Source organism: Myotis nattereri (genome assembly GCF_964212035.1).
Source record: "Myotis nattereri genome assembly, chromosome: 2".
Lineage (NCBI taxonomy): Eukaryota > Metazoa > Chordata > Mammalia > Chiroptera > Vespertilionidae > Myotis > Myotis nattereri.
This window is the reverse complement of record NC_138076.1, coordinates 27,460,807-27,479,588: the sequence shown is the minus strand read 5'-3', so window position 1 is coordinate 27,479,588 and position 18,782 is coordinate 27,460,807. Positions and strand designations below refer to the sequence as shown.

Below are 18,782 nucleotides of genomic sequence, written 5' to 3'. Positions count from 1 at the left end.
AATGCCACCTTCCACTCATGCCCTGTGTTTTAATTAAATGTTATGAACTACCCGTACAAATCAATACAATGCTTTTCTTCCCCCCCCCCCCCCCCCCCACACACACCAACAGCTTGAATGTTCTTGAAGCTTTTAAACAATGACTTGACTGTGGGCAAACAGAAGACAAGGAATCAGAGATAATTAGCTCATGCATCTGGTGCTGGCTATTAAATAAATAATTTTCATATGAATGTAGAAACCACTCAGTGTTAACGGTATTTATTTTTTTTAAATAGTTGGAAACTGTAATAAAATGCAATTTTCAGAAGCGTCTTGGTGATGGAGTAGAACAGCTTCATTTAAAAAAGAATGAAGTTACTCCCCCCTAGACGGGGGTGGGTGAACATGTAGCAAAACCTCCCATCCCAGGAGACTCGGGCAGATGGAGTGATCTTGCACAAAATATACATGTCCCCGCAGCTCTTCTCATGGAAGCCGGCAGCCAGGAAGAGCACCCCGCTTGGGAAACAGCGTTTGGTTCACACAGTGTACTTTGGTTTATTTAAACAGGTAAGAAAGTAGTCCCCAGTTCTCCCTTGCAAAAACATGTGTTTTCTGACTTTTAAATAAATCAAGATACCTCCAGTCTGAATGAGTTTCCTTTTCTGTTGAGGCTAAAAAAAAAAAAAAAAAAAAAAAAAAAAAAAGGATATTTTTAATTCCCTCCAGTGTTCAGCTGCTCCTCTTCGGAAATACTCTCCAGATACAGTCGGGTTATGTCTTGGTCCTCAGCAGCCCCACGTCACGCCTCCCACGTGCTGAAGGTCTGACACGGTGCCTGGCAGGCCCAGCATCCGCAGGTCCTCGGATGGGGGTATCCACCTGGTGCTCTGAATGGGAAGTTCTCCTAATGCATCTAAAAGTATCTTCTTAAAAAATGCAAAAGTGTACGCTAGCTTGTGCTCTCTTTAGTAAGGCTTACAAATGGGTCATTAAATAAGCAAAATATAACTCTTAAGCAAAAGAAAAGTGCATTTTTAAATAAAATAAACAAATGGAGATGATTAAAACTACAACCAAAAAGATGAGATTATTTTTGGTTAATTTTGGGGAAAATGGCAACAGTTATTCTTTCTTTTCTTTTTTTAGTCCATTTGGTTTTGCTTAATATACTCACAAGGATCGTCATGAGGGTATCTCTGAGTTTACAGTCTCCTCGCCTGCCTTGTTGTTTTAGACACAGAGTTCCTAGACGCGAGAGTCCTACTGATACAATCATTCTGCTGGGGAGAAATGTTTGCCTTTCATTCTAATGAACTTTGTACAAAACTGGTCTTCACTCATGAATATGGCAATGAGCACAGAAAGCAACAGGCCTCCACACTGCCAAGCGTACAAGCTCACACCCATTCTCCTTCCTCAGACGCTGCAGGGGATCCTTCCTCTGTTGGGGCTACTTCTGCAGGCGAAGTGGGAGATTTGAATTCCTGCTGCGTAAAACCGCACAGGCAGAAATTGGAGGCGCGCTCCCTTTGTCGCTTAGGAATCAGTCAGCTTGCCCTTTATGGACATCGCTTCCTTGTTGCAGCCACTTGTCAGGTTCATTGCAAAAGGAAAAAACAAAAAAACATCTCCCCCAATGTGTCCCTGGGAGTTCATGTTTTTTTGCTGCTTGACTTCTGCCTCTGCTTGCGAAGGTGAGCCTCGATCTCGTGCCGGAAGACCAGCATGCCCAGCTGCCCGTGGGAGGCCTCGTTCATGGCCTTGGACTGCATGCACATCTTGTACTGCTCGGGGGTCAGCTCGTCCACACAGCGCTTCTCGTGCCAGAGGTGGAAGAGGCCCCGCACGGGCGTCCGCACCACTATGAGGTTGCTGTGGAGGTACTTGCGGTACAGGTGCACATCCTCTCCGCCCCAGCCTTTGATGTCCAAGTCAAACCCGCCTGTCAGGAGAGAAGACACTGCTGAGTCATGCCGGGCCCGCGCCTCCCGCTCCCCTGCGCTGCACAAGCACAGAACGGCAAGAAGACAAGAAGCCGTCAGGGGAGATGTGTTTCGCCGCCCCTCCGAATGATGTGTCCATCCGTGTCAGAGAACTCAGAATTCTCGAACACGGACGACCTTCATGAAAGTACCAACTCCCAGAGGTGACAAGACTGCAAACAGAATCCCAGCATTTGCCCGCCTCCGAGAGCTGTCAGCAGTGCTAATGATGAACCCCAGACTCCAACTGAGAGCTGCAGAAGCGCCCCAACTTCAACCCGAGACCTCCCGATGAAAATCCCCGTGTTTCTGTTTGAATGTGACCTCCTCCTCCGGCCACTTCACATGGAATAAACCAGAGGTGTGCAGTGTGAAATAGTAAAACAGGATCTCAGTGTGAAAAAAAATCACACCCTACAAAAGCACTCTTCCTTTTGGAGACTAAAGTGGTTCCCAAAAGCTGGTGAAACGACCCGTGTTGAAGGGACCAGCCCAAGTCGGTTCTGGGGTTCCACTCCAACAATCTTGTTTCACGTATGAATGGACAAGGAGAATAATGGTCCCCTACACTCTCACCCAAGGTTGAGATGCCCCAGGTTGTTTCTTAACCTAAAGTCCACGGTGCCTCAAGTAGAACCAAAGAAAAATTGGCCTCTCTTTGTCATTGTTCCTCATCTCACCTGGGAGATTTCTCCAACTCTTACAAGACATAGTGAGGTGATTCTGAACATCTTTTCTCCATTATCACAGAGCCCTTTGTCCCCAAACCATGCTGCTCTGATCAAGGCTATTGCTGGATCCCGGAAAGGGGCTCCCCAAGCACAGAGAAACCACACTGCACCCACCCCTGGTCCATGTCTACGAGGGCTCTGTACTCCCCCAATACAGGCAGGCAGAGACCATTCTGAGTCAAGGATCTGGAATCTGAGTCTTGGTTCTCATCCAAGCTCCCACTTTACCTCTCGTGAGCTCTGGTTTCTTTACCCTGAAATGAAGTAGGTGTCATAACTGAACGAGACAGTAATGTGAGGGGCAGTGCTTCGTTAGCTGTAGCTGGTTTATTATTCCCATTGGTATCATTACAACTTATTAAGTAAAACTTATGCGAGCATATGATGCTTGCAAATTAATGCAACATTGCAAAGAATAATGGGGGACAGATGTAGCCCAAAGATTCATTCTGAGCTCATAGCAACGGCCGACTGAGACAGAGCACCGGCCCAGCCTGCCATTCTCATGTTTTTCTAGTATATCAATGCCCAGTCTTTAGGGAAAAAATGTATTATAACCCCAAATTTGATAAATATAGATCATCACAAAATACTCTCTCCCTGTATAGAGAGCAAGGAAACAGCTTCTTAAAATGGAAATCTCCTTTAGAAATAAAAAAAAAATATGTCATTTTTGGAAATTGATTTGCACAAAATCATTTAGGCTTATTTCTTAAACAAATCAAAGCACACCTGTGGTTTGCCGCTGGTTATCCCGGGGCTCCTGCCACTCGGAGACTGGCATCCTGGGTGCTCTGCAGCTGCTCACGGGACCTGACTGCAAGCCGTTTGGGTTTCATTTTTATTTTTAACTGGTGATTCCTGTGAGCATTCTGCAGGCCCTGCAGACCACATCTACCTCTGACCAAAACTTGGGCTGCTCAGATAGACTCACTGTCCTTAAAAAGAGAAGCTGTAGGCCTTGGTCGGGAGGGGGAGTAGACAGGAGAGAGCAGGGGAGCGGTCTCTGGGAGGCCACTGGGAGGCGGTGGGGGTGGGCATCTCCACACCTTGTGAGGACAGGACTTCCAGACTCTGTCCTGCTAGAGCCAGAGCCCAAGATCAAGGTTTCTGACCTGCTCATTCACTCCCAAGTCACATATAATCCACAATTCTACTCCCTTCAGAGGCACATGAGTTAGAACTGCCGTGGGGAGAGAGTGTGGAATTCCCAAGGGGGGCAACAGACACCCTGTTCTCATCCTGACTGTGTCCCTCACTTTGCCTCTGAGAACCTTGGTCTCCTCAACTGCAACCGAAGGGCCTGCCCTGTCTGTGCTCTGGGAACCTGTGTGTCTGTGTGTGTGTACACAGTGACTGTACACTCAGGGCTTCAGGTGACATCTGGAATTTTTGAAGGTACAGCAGTTTTTCCAAAATTTCCTGGTGTGTGATTTTCTCAAATTCCCCATGTCACCCTATTTTTTAATGGATTCCCCCTACTGGGGAGGCCCAGGATGGTCTACATCAGTGGTTCTCAACCTTCCTAATGCCACGACCCTTTAATACAGTTCCTCATGTTGTGGTGACCCCCAACCATAAAATTATTTTCGTTGCTACTTCATCACTGTAATTTTGCTACTGTTATGAATCCTAATGTAAATATCTGATATGCAGGATGTATTTTCATTGTTACAAATTGAACATAATTAAAGCATAGTGATTAATCACAAAAACAATATGTAATTATATATGTGTTTTCCAATGGTCTTAGGCGACCCCTGTGAAAGGGTCATTCGACCCCCAAAGGGGTCGCGATCCACAGGTTGAGAACCGCTGGTCTACATGATGGGGCACAGGAGCCAGACAGGTTGGAAGTCAGCACTGGGGGGACCCCTTGGAAGCTGCCTTTATACAATGAGCTGCCTCAATCTGCAGATGGGAGCCTTATTTGGGGTGACTGCGAGGTGCTGCTGGAGATTATAGGGTTAAAGTGCCACACACTCCCAGGCCACCTATTGGTCCAGCTCCAAGCCCATGACAAGAGGAATGAACTTGAGCCACCTTTTCTTAAGAAGTGGCACCTCCTTTGCCACCAGGCTCCTTGGAAGCTGACTGGCCAGGTTCCCTCACAGCCCTTCCCTGGCCTCTAGGTGGCAGTCGAGATGCAGACTTGTTGCCAGTGGATTTGTCTTACCTATGTTGATGAAGTCCGACCGATACTGACATGTCATCCCAAATCCAAAGTCTCTCCAAAACCCAGTTTCCTTCTTTATGACCTGCAGGGAAAGCACCATCATTTGAGAGGGAAGGGCAGAGTGGATAACAAGGAACAGGTTATTCACATAAGCTACGTTACAAGGAGAGTCCATCCCAGCACTGATAAACAGCCGCAACCTGTGGGAGAAACGCAGATGGATTTGAGTCCTTCTGGACGGTTAGGAATACAGTCAGCTCACCAGTCCCAAAAAAGGGCCTTGTGATTTTTGGCACCTCTGGCTGGAATGTTTCTAGGGTACAAGGCATGGAAACACACACACACACACACACACACACACGCTCAAAAACAACCCAGAGAGCAAGTTTTTGAGCGGCGCCATGGAAAAGCCACCTACGTGTCTGGCCCAACACCAGTGCCAGCGAGAATTGGAGGCCTCGGCCCCTCGCACAGGGCCGGGCCGGGAGCCAGCAAAGGCCTCAGGAAGTTGAGAGAAGGGATAGAGAACAACTCGGGATTCAGCTGCCCTGGCACCGTGCACACACGGGGCTCCCTCGGGCAATGGAAGGAAAACCCGAGGCCTCAGCGTGTGACTCCGGCTCCGCTCCTGCTTGTTGAGGAAAAGGGCACGGCGCGTCCAGGTTATGAAGAAAGACTCTGTCCATTCATCTTTACTTTCAAGCCAAACTGCTCCAAAAAGCCTCTGCAAGTCGTTGCCAGGCGGCCAGGCTGCCGAGAGGCCATCCAAGCGGTGACTCTCTTCAAAAAGCCAGACCTGGCCCTGCCCAACCTCTTACTTTGCAAGTAAATTTCCAATGTTCTGGCTGAAGCAGCAAGACGTTGAAGAAGCTGCTTCTATATTTCTGGCTGAGGTAATTCTGGGAATGGTTTGGGGACCTATTTTAATCGTTATTTTTCATGATTCACTTTTGAGTTAACATCGGTGCTTTGATGAAAGGAAGTCCCTTGGGGGGTGGGTTGAGGGGAGGCTGCACCAGGTCCCCATCCGCGCGGACTGCTGCCTTTCCCGTTGGGGACGCCTGGCTCTGTTCTCAGCCAATGAGACACAGTGTGCGTCTTGTCCCATCTTGACCACCGGCTGGCTTCTCTGCCTCGGGTAGGCCCCGCACTTCTTCGAGCCCCTATTTCCTTCCCAATAATTGAGGAGGTTGAGCTAAACCACCCCTAAGGTCTCTTCCAGCTCTAAGAGCCAAACATTTGTCCGATTACTACTATTTCACCTCCCTGAAGTTTCCCTTTATCTATGCCACAGGCTACACTGGACTGGACAGATGGCTTGCAGAAGGGCTGATGAACTTGAAAACTCTTTTACTCCGTGACCTGGGAAGCAACCTTATTTTTACTACCACCTCCACGGGGATGCCGCTTGCACTGCTGCCAGGGCGCAGCAGGACTGCCAAGGGAAACCGAGACCACAAGCGGCCTCGTCAGCTACCGCGGTCCCCAGCACGTGCTCTCCAGTCCCTCTTCAGAACCAAGGCCTGTAACACAGACCTCCCAAGTGACAAGACAATGTCATTAGTATCGACCGGAAAGGTTTTACAGGGCAGGAAAGTCTAAAAAAAGACTCCACTGAGTCCTTTTTAAAACTGGTTTCTGCTTCATCCCTGTTATACCAGGTACACTGTTCCTGATGCAGCTACTGGCTTAATATCCTTTTTTCCCCAGAATGCAGACAAGTCTTCTCAGCTTCTGGATATAAGTGGAGTCGAAGAGGAGTGCCAGTATCCAAACTTCAAATACTGGGCTGAGGCCGATATGAACGCAAATGAGAAAGGTCCAAATGGGGAGAACAACGGGTCAGGGCTTGGGAAGAAAGACAAAGGGGTGGGGGTTGCAAGAAGCAGCCACTCCAGGGCTGGGGTGAGTGGGCACAGGACCTGGTAAACCTGCACACAGTGAAGAATGACCCTCAGCTGCAGACAGCGTGACAGAAACAAATGGCTGTGTGAGCTGGGAATGAGCTACATAAATACTTATTAACATTGGCTTTAAAGTTGGCAAGCCACGAAAAGCACTGTCTGAAGAGCTCATTGAATCGTAGCCCTTGGTGGGAACCGATCGTGCCCACAGCATATACTGTCAGGGCAAGATGGAGTGCACTTATTAGAGTTCACTTATTAAGGCTCCACCACCCCAGCTGTGCTGAGCCGCTAACTGGAGTGGTGCCCTGGACCAGCAGCCGAGCCGGGGGTGAGCGCTCTCCAGTGTACATCAGATCACAGCACGCTCCCATTTAAAGCCCTGCCGTGGTTTTAATTGCATGCTCTCTAATGCAATTAGAATGAAATCCATGTGGAAACCTCCAGCCTGCAAAGGCCCCATGGGACTTGGCCCCCGCCTGCCTAGCCCAGCTCACGTGTCCCTTATATTCTGCCTCCTGAATGCGCCAGGATGACAGGTCTCCACAGCTGGATACCTGCAGAGCTGCCTCCCAGGTTCACCCTTTCCCTGCTCACCCCTGGGCTCTGCTCCAATGTCATTGCTCAGAGTCACTCATCCAGGCCCTTCCAGCCACTGTCAACCCTTCCCAGCCATGTCACACTCTACGCGTGGCTCATTTTCTCTATAAACCAGGCTCTCTGAAATCACCCTGTTGTATTTGTTTCTCTGTTAGCCGTCTGTCTTCACCTACCACCTCTGGTGAGCTCAAGCTTGGTCTCCAGCACCCAGATCACTGTCTCCCACATAGCAAAACTCAATAAATATGCTAAGTCATCAGATAACATCATTGATGGGTTCTGTGACTTCAAGCCAAATTATGTACATCAAAACCAATTTTACCATATGCTAATTGATATTAGCAGGAGTTGAGTTCCTACTCAGGCATCTCATTAATATGATAATGAACCAACCCTGAACAAAAGGAAGTTATCTGAGGATCTGCTATACTTCTCCAATGAACAAATGAGGAGCAGAGACAACATCAAGCCAGTGGAAGTATACATGGTCCAAGCCCAGAATCTTGTCAGGGAGTGGACCAGCGAAGGCCTAGAAATTCCAGTGGGAAAACCCTCAGAATTGTGTCACTCTGGACCAACAGACAAAATCATTTCACCTTCCTGGGGTCTAAGCAGAGGGCTTAACTTCTTAGCACCTTTGCCCGAGACATAAGGAGCGCCACTGTTCTGGTCAAGCATTGAACAGATACACACCAGTGATGTCTAGAGAAAGAAGAAGCCCTAAGATAGAGATTAGACTTTAAAAGAGAAACATTTCCTCCTTATGTCCTGAATTTCCCGACCTGTTTTCAAGTGCTACCCTTACTTTTAACAATTTCTATCCAGAGCCGGCCTCTTCTTAGCTCTCTGAACCACCTTTCTCTCCCACCTAGGATCCCATCGGAGCACCGCAGGGCAGGAACACACCAGAAAAGACAGTTCGAGCCCATAGGAAGTTGCCAGACCTTCCGCTCTGTGGGTGATTCATATGATCGGGGTGATTATTTTCTATTAGGTCCAAAACACAAGGCATAAATCAGCACCTCCCTCCAAAGACAGGGAAGGCGGCCACCCTGCAGGTGCAGGGGGAAGGGGGGGGCGGGGGTGGCCTGGAGTGGCAGGCAGCGCCTGTCTGCTTTCATGGCACTGACTTGGACAACTGCCCATGACGCAATCTGGGCCCTAAAATAAAACAAGTCACATATACTCAGGTGGCGTATTTCCTCTAAAGACAAGAGAGTCTCCTGAGACCTGAGGTTGTGTCTGAGCAGCCTCACGTTCACCAGAAACACTGAATGGTGTTCATTAACCTAATTTCTGACCTCACTGTAGGCAGGCAGGCCGGCAGGCAGGCAGTGTGCGGTCCACAGGCCCCACATGAGGAGGCTTCAGGCCTGGTTTAGTGCCCTGCTGTTGCCATCTTGAAATTCTTAATGAGTTTTAAACAAGGGCCCTGTGCTTTCATTGTGCACTGGGCCATGCAGGGTGAGTAGCCAGCCCTGTCCATGAGCAGCAGACATCTTGAACTTCAGGGTCCTCTATGGCTCGGTTGGGTGCCTCCTGCCCCCACTCTAGGCAGTCCCCATTCTCTGGTACCGAAGGCTGATGAGCACACTGTGCGAGATTCCAAGGGCCCGCATGTGGTGTGCATGTGCCCGAGGGCTGGGCGAGCATCCTGTGCAGGATTCCAGGGGCTGCAAATGGTACCCATGTGCCCATGGTAAGGCACGGTGCCGTGACAGTTTCTATTTCTTGAAAGATAAAGTATTCTGGCACCAAAGCTTTCAAAGAATTGGCTTAAGAACAGATTCAAATGCCACCCCCTTCTAGATCTGTACTAACGCACACTTTCAACAAGACATCTTTTATCAGTATCTGCATTAAACACATGAAGTGTCTTCTGAAGGGTAGCAAGCTAGACATGAATGGTGCAGGTTTCCTGTTTGGGGATCTGTAACCAAAGGTTAGACTCTGTGCTCTCCTGGAAGCAGACTAAGGCCAAAGAATAAGTCCCCTCGGCATCCTCAGCCCTGTCTCCATCACACAGGTGGCACGTACACTCTTGCTCCTGCCACTTAGCAGTCTGGGCAAGTGACTTCTGCCTCTGAGTTTCAAGGTTCTCGTCTGTGAACTGAGCATAACGATGTCTTTTCGCATGCAGTACCACTGAGCACGACACGAGATGACGCGGGCACAGTGCTGGCTTACACACCACTGCATGGATTGCTCTGTTAATGTTACTCTTGGTGCTCAGTGAGTATCTGCTCCCCAGATAAATAAAAAGACTATGCCTGGTCAGCAATCTTTAGGAATTTAAACTGAAATGCCGTGTAGTGGTAAATACTTTTGGAGGCGGGTAGAGAGGTAAGGGTTTAATCAGAGAGAGGGTGAGGATATACCATGACACAATGAACAGAGTGGCACAGTCATCAGATTTAAATGATGGGTGGGCTGCATGGCAGACTCTGATGTCAGGCACGGTGGACAGTAGAAAAGGTGAGGAGATGGCTCTGAGCTGGAAGATGAGGAGACACTGAGCAGGGTGCCCACCTGGCAGAGTGGCTGGCTTGGGTGTCTATCAAGCTGGTAGGTACCCTGTGCCAGGTGCTGGGGTTTGCAAACATTTTCTCCGCAATCAGTTTTAGAGTCAGTTTATAGAGGAAAGTTAATCCCAACAAGGAATCGGGGCTATGCTAGAGCAGCCAGGGTTGTGCAAGTTTCTTCCCAAGTCTGTGTTGAGTGACATCACATCGGTAGCCTGGAATAGGCCTCGGTGGGGAAACTGACATCACGGGAAATGGCCAACGCTATGAATCTGGGCTCCCCCCGCCCCCTTTCAGAGAGTGGGTTGTTCAACATTTACTAGCACACCACTGTCTTTATGCCATGAAAAAACATTTTTAATGGAATTAATCTTCATTTTGAAAATGTATCTCTGGCAGAGGATGAAGGAAAGACTGAGTACAGAAGAGGGAAGGAGTCTAAAGACAGAAGTGGTAAGAGGCTCCCACCATGGCCCCAGCAAGAACTAACAAAGCTTGAGCCAGGAAAGTGAAATGTTAATAATTACTGAAATTACAGCCATTCCTTCCTCAAAGAGCTGTTTCTACATTAAAGCATCAGCAAGTTTCATCTCAGGTGTAAAACTCAAGAAATTAAATATTCGTATAAAATCCCATGATTTCACTTACTACTTATTACTAATGGTCTGTATTCAAACGTAGAGAAACAAGTAGTCTAAACACACACGCAGATAACCTAAGTTTGGTTTCTTGCTTGCATCTGCAGACAACATGTTATCAAATGACAGTGGCAATACTGGTAGCCAGGAGAAGTAATGACCAGAACCTTGGCGATAAGGTCATATCTGCAGGGCTGCTGGAAAAGCTGCCTTTTGTTGGCAAGAATAAATAACTTTTGTTACAGTGATGTTCTCCCTTTGGACACTGATGTATTCCAGGAAGGCTATCAAGAATGCATTAATATATATGCATTATATACTTCTAGACCGAGTCAAAATGAACCCTTGGTAGGAAATCTTTCCTAATTTATCCCTCTCTTATCATTCCTTTTTTAAAATCCTCACCCAAGGATATTTTTCCCTTGATTTTTAGAGAGAATGAAAGGGAGAGGGAGAGACAGAGAGAAACATCAATGTGAGAGAGACACATCGATTGGTTGCCTTCCACATGCGCCTTCACGTGGCCGGGGATCAAGCCTGCAACTGAGGTACATGCCCCGACTGGAATCGAACCTGGGACCCCTCAGTCCCAGGGCTGACGCTCTATCCACTGAGCCAACCTGGCTAGGGCTTATCATTCCTTTTTATTTTATAACTCCTTAGCTCCTACACATTCCATCTCTATGTTAATGTCTGTAGTTTGATGTTCTCCTTTGGGATGTTTGTCAGGTCATTTCCTTTATATTTCAGCTCTCATCTAGACCCTAAGTGAATCAATTCCCGCTGCACTAGAGTAAGGAAATCCTAGTTTGGGCCTGTGCTCGGCTACCAGCTGTCTGTGTGATCTTCAGTAAGAGTCTATAGACAGGGAGGGAGTAGTTGAAATTATCTCGCAATCACTTCTGAGTACACAAAACTGTTTCAGTTCTCTGCCTCCCCAACTAACACCTAAACTAATTCAATGTAGGCAGCAAGTGCTCAAAAAATGGCTCACCCAGTAAAAAACAAAATCAATACTTTTCTTTTTTGGATGGAGACCCCTGCATCTGACAGACAACTGCTGTGTTTCTCTGGACTAAACAGTCACAAATACTGGACTCCGCAAGAGCAAACTTGTGTGGTCTAGGGAATGTTAAAGGTTGCAGGGTAACTTAGAGGTTCCAGCTGTGGACACGGCAATCTGGCTTGACCTCTAATTCTGAGAATCTGAGAAACTGGCTTCCCTGTGCCATACCTCTGGCTTCCCCTTACACCTGCTTCCCTGCAGGAATGGCAATAACAGGATAAACCTTTTAACCTGTAAAATGACAAGAATTCCTTGCAAGCAAATAAGCTCTTTAGGAGTTTAAAGTAAAAACCTTAATCTCATTTGATGTCAAATGTAATGCGGTACTTTATTTAAAATCAAAGGGACTTTTGTTTGGATTGGTTGAAGGAAAATAAATCCTGTTTCCCATTTCCCCCTCAAGCCCTATTAGAAGCTCAGAACTCTTACAGAATGGAAATAAGAAGCTTTTCTGTCTCAATGAGGGTGGATAAAAATTGGTTTTGGGGGAGTGAAACCTCTTACCGTGTTGATGTACAAAGCACATATGTACATATAGTACTTAAACAGACATTCACCAGATCCGGGGTATTAGAATCTCATTGGGGGAAGGGAAAACTGTATTATTACTGTCCTGTGTGGCTTGTGTCCCAAGGGGAACCGTGCTAGGACATGACCTCGTCCAACCTGAAAGAACCTGAGCTGACTTTCTGGAACATCTGCTGCCAGAGGTTAACTGGAGCAGGGCACAGGATACGGCTGGAGAAAACAGGTTTTGCTACTTCTGGCAGCTTGAACACAGAATCCATCCTACAAAAGAATTCCATAAAACATGTATTTTTGCCCTAGCTGCTTTGGCTCAGTGGATCGATCATCACCTGCATACTGAAGGGTTCTGAGTTTGATTCTAGTCAAGGGCCCATGACTGGGTTGCAGCTCAGTCCCCAGCAGGGGCTGTGCAGGAGGCAGCCAATCAGCGATTCTCTCTCATCATTGATGTTTCTCTCTCTCTCCCTCTCCCTTCCTCTCCGAAATCAATAAAAATATAGTTTTTAAAAGCAACAACAACATGTATTTTCCATGAAAATCAGTTTCCTCTCCCACTGCACAGAAGCATGTCCATTCTCACACAGCAGATTCCCCCCCACCCCCCACCCCACCCCCAGCCTCTGAGGTGCTCAGTGGGAGGAAACATGGCTTTGTCTCAAACAGGAGACAGAGCTAACCAAGGCAACAAACAAACGGCCCCCAGGTCAGATGCTCCCGAGACCCAGCCTGAGCCAGAACACCGCCTTGACACGCCCAGCTGATCTCTGCAGGAAGAGATCACTGCCCAACTTGACAAGAACGGGAAATTGATTCTCCAAGGGGCATGCCTCTGTGTGGCACAGAGACCCTCTTCTGGCTTGTCTCATCTTCCTGTTGCTGCCCTGCTTCTCTGCTAAGTGGACTGACTCCACCACCAACGGAGACAAGTCAGCTACAGAGATCCTTGTTGGCTTTGTGGCTCCACCTCCATCGCCTGTGCAGCTAAGATCATAGCAGAGAAGCCACCCTGCCTGTGACACTGCTGATGCTAATGTCCACCCCAAGTCACCGTGATATGTGGGAATGATAGCATGATGGGAGCTTCCCCACTGACTCACTCACTGCGTACTGGGGTGAGTCACCCCTTTCTGACTTCCGGTTTCCATCTGCCAAATGGGAACACAATCTCACCTTTCTTACCTTGCAGGTTTGTTTAATAATAAAGAGAAAATGTGCTGCATCCATAATGCAACAACACTAGTTTCCAAAAACCATAGAAGAAAACTAGGAAGGTGTGAAATTACTTTTCTGTAAGGTACTGTTCCTATTTATTTTCCACTTTTAAATATTGCAAGCACTTTTAATCAACAAGGCACTGGGAGCAAAGGCCAGAACGTCTGCCAAACTTTGAAATGAATACAGGACTCAATCCGCAGATTTTTACTCACCTGAACTCATGGTCAGGCGCCCTAGTAATGAAAGACATGAAACAGAGTCCCACAGAGGCACCTGCGAGTAATTACTCACCAGCTGCTGTTCTAAGGGAGGGACAGCATCGTGATGGCCGTAGATGATGCCAGGATTGTACTGGCTGAAAAGGACTGGATAAAATACTTTCTTCCCTGCAGACCAGAAAGAAAACATTCGCTGAAAGCAACAGACGGAACTGTTAGGTTTGTTCATCTATATTCAACCCACTGGAACATTTCAGATATTTGCATCCGCTTTTCCTTTTCCCTTCACTCAAGTCTAACACAGATCTTAGAAGTTCTGCACCAGGTAGACCAGATGAACAGACTCTCAAATATTTCTACCCTCTTAGCCCAGGAGTGATATTCAAAATAGTGATATCAACCAATGAGAGTGGGCGTGAAAGACAGTCCTAATGCCCTCTGCCCTACCAGACATTAACCCTTTAATTGCTGGCTTGTGGGGAAGTCTGAAGGGTTGCCAGAGGCTGGGGTGACTTTGTGCAGCAGGCACAGACATGGGGACCCTAGGGCAGTTACTCTTTATCAATTTATCTGAAGAGTTTCAATATTTTAACAACTGGCATGCCCATTCCAGTAGTTATCAGCTGAATACCAGTTGTGCCTATAAGTCAAGCTCCAGGAAAATAATTTTTATATTGTGAGTTATTTCTGCTCAGCTCACTTCTTCCCTCGGCAACTACCCACAGCTACGCCTTCCCTTTGGTTTCAGGAAGTTTCTCCAGGTCATGTCCTCATTTTCTCCTGTGCATGTTCATGAAAGCCGATGCCCCAGGCGAAAATGGAAAAGAAGTTATAAAAATTAGCTTGGCACAAGGAGTCCCAGAATTATGGTGGCTGACAAGCCCACACTGTGGCACCAAAGGAGAAATCCAACCTTTCCTTTGTCACTGGGGGGAAATAAGGCGGATGCAGAAGCAGGGCAGCAGCGTGAATTATGAAGAGAATGATGCCAGAGTGTCGGAGCCAAATGCCACCCGAGGGAGAGGAAGGGAAGGGCGGACTGCACGCACCCTTACCTGGCTGTGCGTTCAGCCTGCACGTGTTGAGGAACTCAGAGGTGAAGTGGATGTCAACGTCACAGAAAAAGAGGAGGACGTTGCTCCCCTTCCAGAAGCGGGCTCCTACATCAAGTCCCTTTCCCCGGGAAAATTCTCCATTCAGTTGGATGAAGGTAAAGTTCCTGAAGTCGGCAGCTCTAAAGGGGAAGGAAGACACCGTCCCTCAGGCTTCCCAGGTCAACAAAGTCCCCTGGAAAACACACGACCAAGGGCCAGCCACATCCGGACATGTTTCTTTTGTAACCCTGAGGGCAATGAGACTACCAGGCAGTTACAGGATGACCCAGGCTCTTCAGAAATACATTGGGATTAAAGGTTCCAAGAACAAACACCCAGCAAAGTTTTAACACCAGTTTATTTCTTGCTTCTCAGTAATTTTCCCAAATTGAAAACTGTATGGTCATGATTAATAAATACTTTGATGTGTGTGTGATGGAGAAAACTTGAACCAGTGAAGACTAGATCAACAAAACCCAGGAAAATGTCCATACCTTCTGAGCCAATGAAACCCAGGAAAATCTCCATACCCTCTGAGCCAATGAAACCATTGGACCAAGGAAATGAAATCCCATTAGCATGGCTCCACCTCGCATCCTCTCATCTGTATTCAACTCCAGGAGCCAGACCTGATAGTCTTGATATATGCTTATCCCCAAACAGATGTAAACCTGGGTTCCTTCCCCATGCTCAGGAAATGCAGAAGAGCCAGACAAGGAAAATGACAGACGTAGGTTCAGAAGACCAGAGCTGCCTCAGACCTGGCTCTCCATAGATTAACTCTGTGATCTAGGCATTAACCTCCCAGAACCTCAGTTGCCTCATCTGCTAAATAGGAATAATAACACCTTCCGTAACCGCCTCACAAAGTTATTAGTTAGGTAAACACGGCCAAGCGTAGAAAGCACCATGTCAGCACCCGCTACTGCTGTCGCTGGCACAGGCGAGGATTCCCAGGCCCAGGGCAGTGACGCCACGACATTTCTTCCTGCGGCTGTCCTTTCCCAGGCACAGCAGTACCTTCTGAAATAGGACATATCTCCGCACAAGATCCAGGAATTCATTCAGGACCTAGTGGGATGGAGACTGTCTTCTACCAGGAAGAACTAGAGAACCACTTATAGTCCTATTCTAGCTCCTAATTCCACCTTCACAGATGCCTGGCACTTGGCAAATCCCCCTATTCCTGCTCACATCACCCTTCTTTTCACATCTGAGTCCTCCCTGTCCCTAACTTCTCTCTAATCCTGATGTAGTGAAAACACGTTCAAAAACCCATTTCCATTTTTAAAAGTATGTCTTCCACTTGGGTAAAGGTCAACATAAATATAGAGTCATAAACTTTTCAAATGCTAAGTTGTACTCATATCTTGTAATTTAATCAGTGGAACAAGTTCTGCTACCCCTTCCTAGACTTCCCATCTTCTTTCAGATCTGGGAGTGAGCTTGGGTTTTTATCTTGGGAATCTGTGGGCCCAACCTGTCTGAGTCCGATGCCAGACATGCTTTTCAGATTTAGATCAAGGCAGGAGGCCTGGTGATGGGAAGGGCACTAGCGGATGAGTCAGGAAACCTGGATCCAAGACCTAGAACTGCGCCCCCATGAGTGCAGATGTTTGTAAACATGTAAATAGATGAATTATTCTAATGCTAGCTCTGCCTCTAATGTATCGGGGGCGAATCACTTCATTTCACTGGCCTCAGTCTCCTCACTGCACCAAGGCCCTTTCACTCTCAAATTCTATTTCTGTACATTCTGCATCCTGTTCAGCACTGCTCCACATTTAGAGGCACTCTCCTCTCCTTCAGGACTGGACCTTCTCTCTTTTCTCCAGCCGGGGGCCGAGTTCGTCTTTCCTGTGAGTAGAACTATGGTTGTGCTCCACAGCCTCTTCAGTCCTCGATTGGCCCTAGTGAAGGATGGGTACCTCCCTGTCTCCCAAACTGTTAGGTGCAGTCATCTTTGTCTCTCTGGGGGTTTCCAAAGCCCAGCTCCGATAAGTCAGGCTCAACTCACTTCTCCTGCCCTATTTGCTCAGTTTTCTGGAAAGTGTTAGCCTTGGGCATTGCCTGGTCTTTTGCCTGCTCATCTAAGGGAGTCTCCAGGTCTCCCATGACTCATCTGCCATCCTGAGACCCATCTTTCTCTCAACGCCAGGAGCAGGTCTCTTGCTTTGCTTGTCTCAAGGTTCCTGCTCTTTGAGACACTCCCAGACTGCGGGGTGAGCTGTAGCTACTTTGCAGGGCAGAGAGGACTGACATGCCCAAACACAGAGAAGCAGCAAGGCTGTCCTCACTCAGGTTGTATCTGACTCATAATTCAGGGTCCTCCTCCAAGAGGTCTTCCAGGATCTATCATTCAAGAGCTCAAATACAAAAATGCTTTATGTTTAAACAACAGCAAGCAAGCTTTGCCAAGGGAGAGGAATACAGTTTCCTAACACTGTGTGTTAAAGGAGCTGCCAATTTCTCTCCTTAACAGCCTTACAGTCCATTTGTAGAGATAGAGCAAACATTTACAAACGTCATGTTGAATACTTAAATAACAGCATCAGAAGCTGAGGTAACAGCATTAGAGGTAGGACAAGCCTGGAGATGACCAACCTCTGAGTGCATGCTGAGTGCTACACATTTAGAGGGGAGCGTGGCCATTGTGTGTATAGACTCACCCAATACACAAGTTAATCTAGGTTGTTCTTTCCAAAAATTCTCCCAACCCTGGCCTGGGCTGCTCTTCTCTGCTCTGCTGCAGCAGGGGGTGGGGAGGGGAATGGGCTTGCCAGTCAATCAAAGTCACTGGGAAAAGGGGTAAGGAGAACATTGCTCCCAGTGTTTGAGATGACCTTAATTTGGAAGAACTTTAAAAAAAAAAAAATCTTAAAACATTCCCCTCTATGCAATCTCATTCCTTTCTCTTCATCCAATCTCTTTACAGGATGAGATCATCCATGTTACATCTGTGGCACTACCCAATCTGAATATGCATTTGAAACCTCCTCTCCAGTATGCCTGCAGGCCATACAGAAAGCCCCAGGACACAGGGCCCATCCCTGTCCGATCACTGCCCACACAGACACCTCTCACCCCACGGGGCCAGTGCCCATCTGGCACCAGCAGCCTCTACTTCCCTCCAAACCCACTCCTTCCTCTATGCACAACCCTGCCTGGCCCGGCTTTTCTGGGTCTCCCCACCCACCCTGACCAATGCTGACCAGCGGGAGACATGCATCATTACTACAGGCCTGTTGGCACATACATGTGACGGCCTTATGTTGAAGGCCTAACTAGGGAGCTGGACATCAGTGCACACAGAGGCAGGGTAGGGACAGAGTCATCGATGGCCTGGGTAGCATATCCGCTGTCATGGGCACTGGAGAAGGCCCAGGGCTAACTTTAAGTTGTCATCCACCTGTGGTTCCCAGGGTGGTTGCCAGGTCACCGTGCTCAGCTCGGAGTCCCTCTGCAGATGGATAATGGTACTATCCTTCCTCCTAATCACTCAACCCTGGCACTTCTTATAATTAACCATTATGTGGGGAACCGCTCCTTCTCCTCTCCTGCTGTCGGTAAGGAGCTCTGGTCCTTCTCCTCTCCTGCCATTGGTAAGGAGCACTGGATAACAAGTGTCCTCTACAAAGGAAGAGGGCTGAGCTGGAAACACCAGAAAAAGAAGAACCTGGAAGTGGGATGCCCTCCTCTCATCTCAAGCTCATCGGCACCAGCACCAGAACACAGGATGCAACAGGACAAAGAGAAACCAGCTTCCGCAAGACAGTCAGGCCTCTTCCCTCACCACATCCCATATTTTCACTCAGAAACACTGCTCGTGGGGCAGAAGGTTCGCATACTAGCACCCCTTGCTCAGTAGTATTTGGAACAGTGTATATTAAGAGGCAGCCACACCATGAAAAGCAAGGACATTCCAATGCAGAGCACTGATTTGTCCCAACGTGGTCTGGTCGTTGTGGGTTAAAAATGCGCACAACCTGGCCACAAAGCTGCAACCCCAAAATGCAGACCATCAAGGTACACAGACAGGGACCCTGTTTTGTCCTCCGTCTGTCCCCCCTGCCCCACAGTGACCAGACAGGAGATGGTCGCTGATGGCATGGACATGGCTGGG

The 18,782-nt window shown here is 47.9% G+C and overlaps 1 protein-coding gene across 3 annotated transcripts in view; it reads right to left on the bottom strand.

Annotated features, from left to right (window-relative positions):
• Positions 1-246: 246 nt before the first annotated feature.
• CSGALNACT1 (chondroitin sulfate N-acetylgalactosaminyltransferase 1) overlaps positions 247-18,782 on the bottom strand; it is a 300,121-nt gene continuing 281,585 nt past the window's right edge. For all 3 annotated transcript variants that reach the window (XM_081085041.1, XM_081085042.1, XM_081085040.1), the window contains 4 exons: positions 14,621-14,799; positions 13,639-13,733; positions 4,875-4,956; positions 247-1,927 (listed from right to left, as the gene is read on the bottom strand). In XM_081085041.1, coding sequence (XP_080941167.1) covers positions 1,638-1,927; positions 4,875-4,956; positions 13,639-13,733; positions 14,621-14,799 — 646 coding nt within the window. In that variant the 3' untranslated portion in view covers positions 247-1,637. The remainder of the gene's footprint in view (positions 1,928-4,874; positions 4,957-13,638; positions 13,734-14,620; positions 14,800-18,782) is intronic.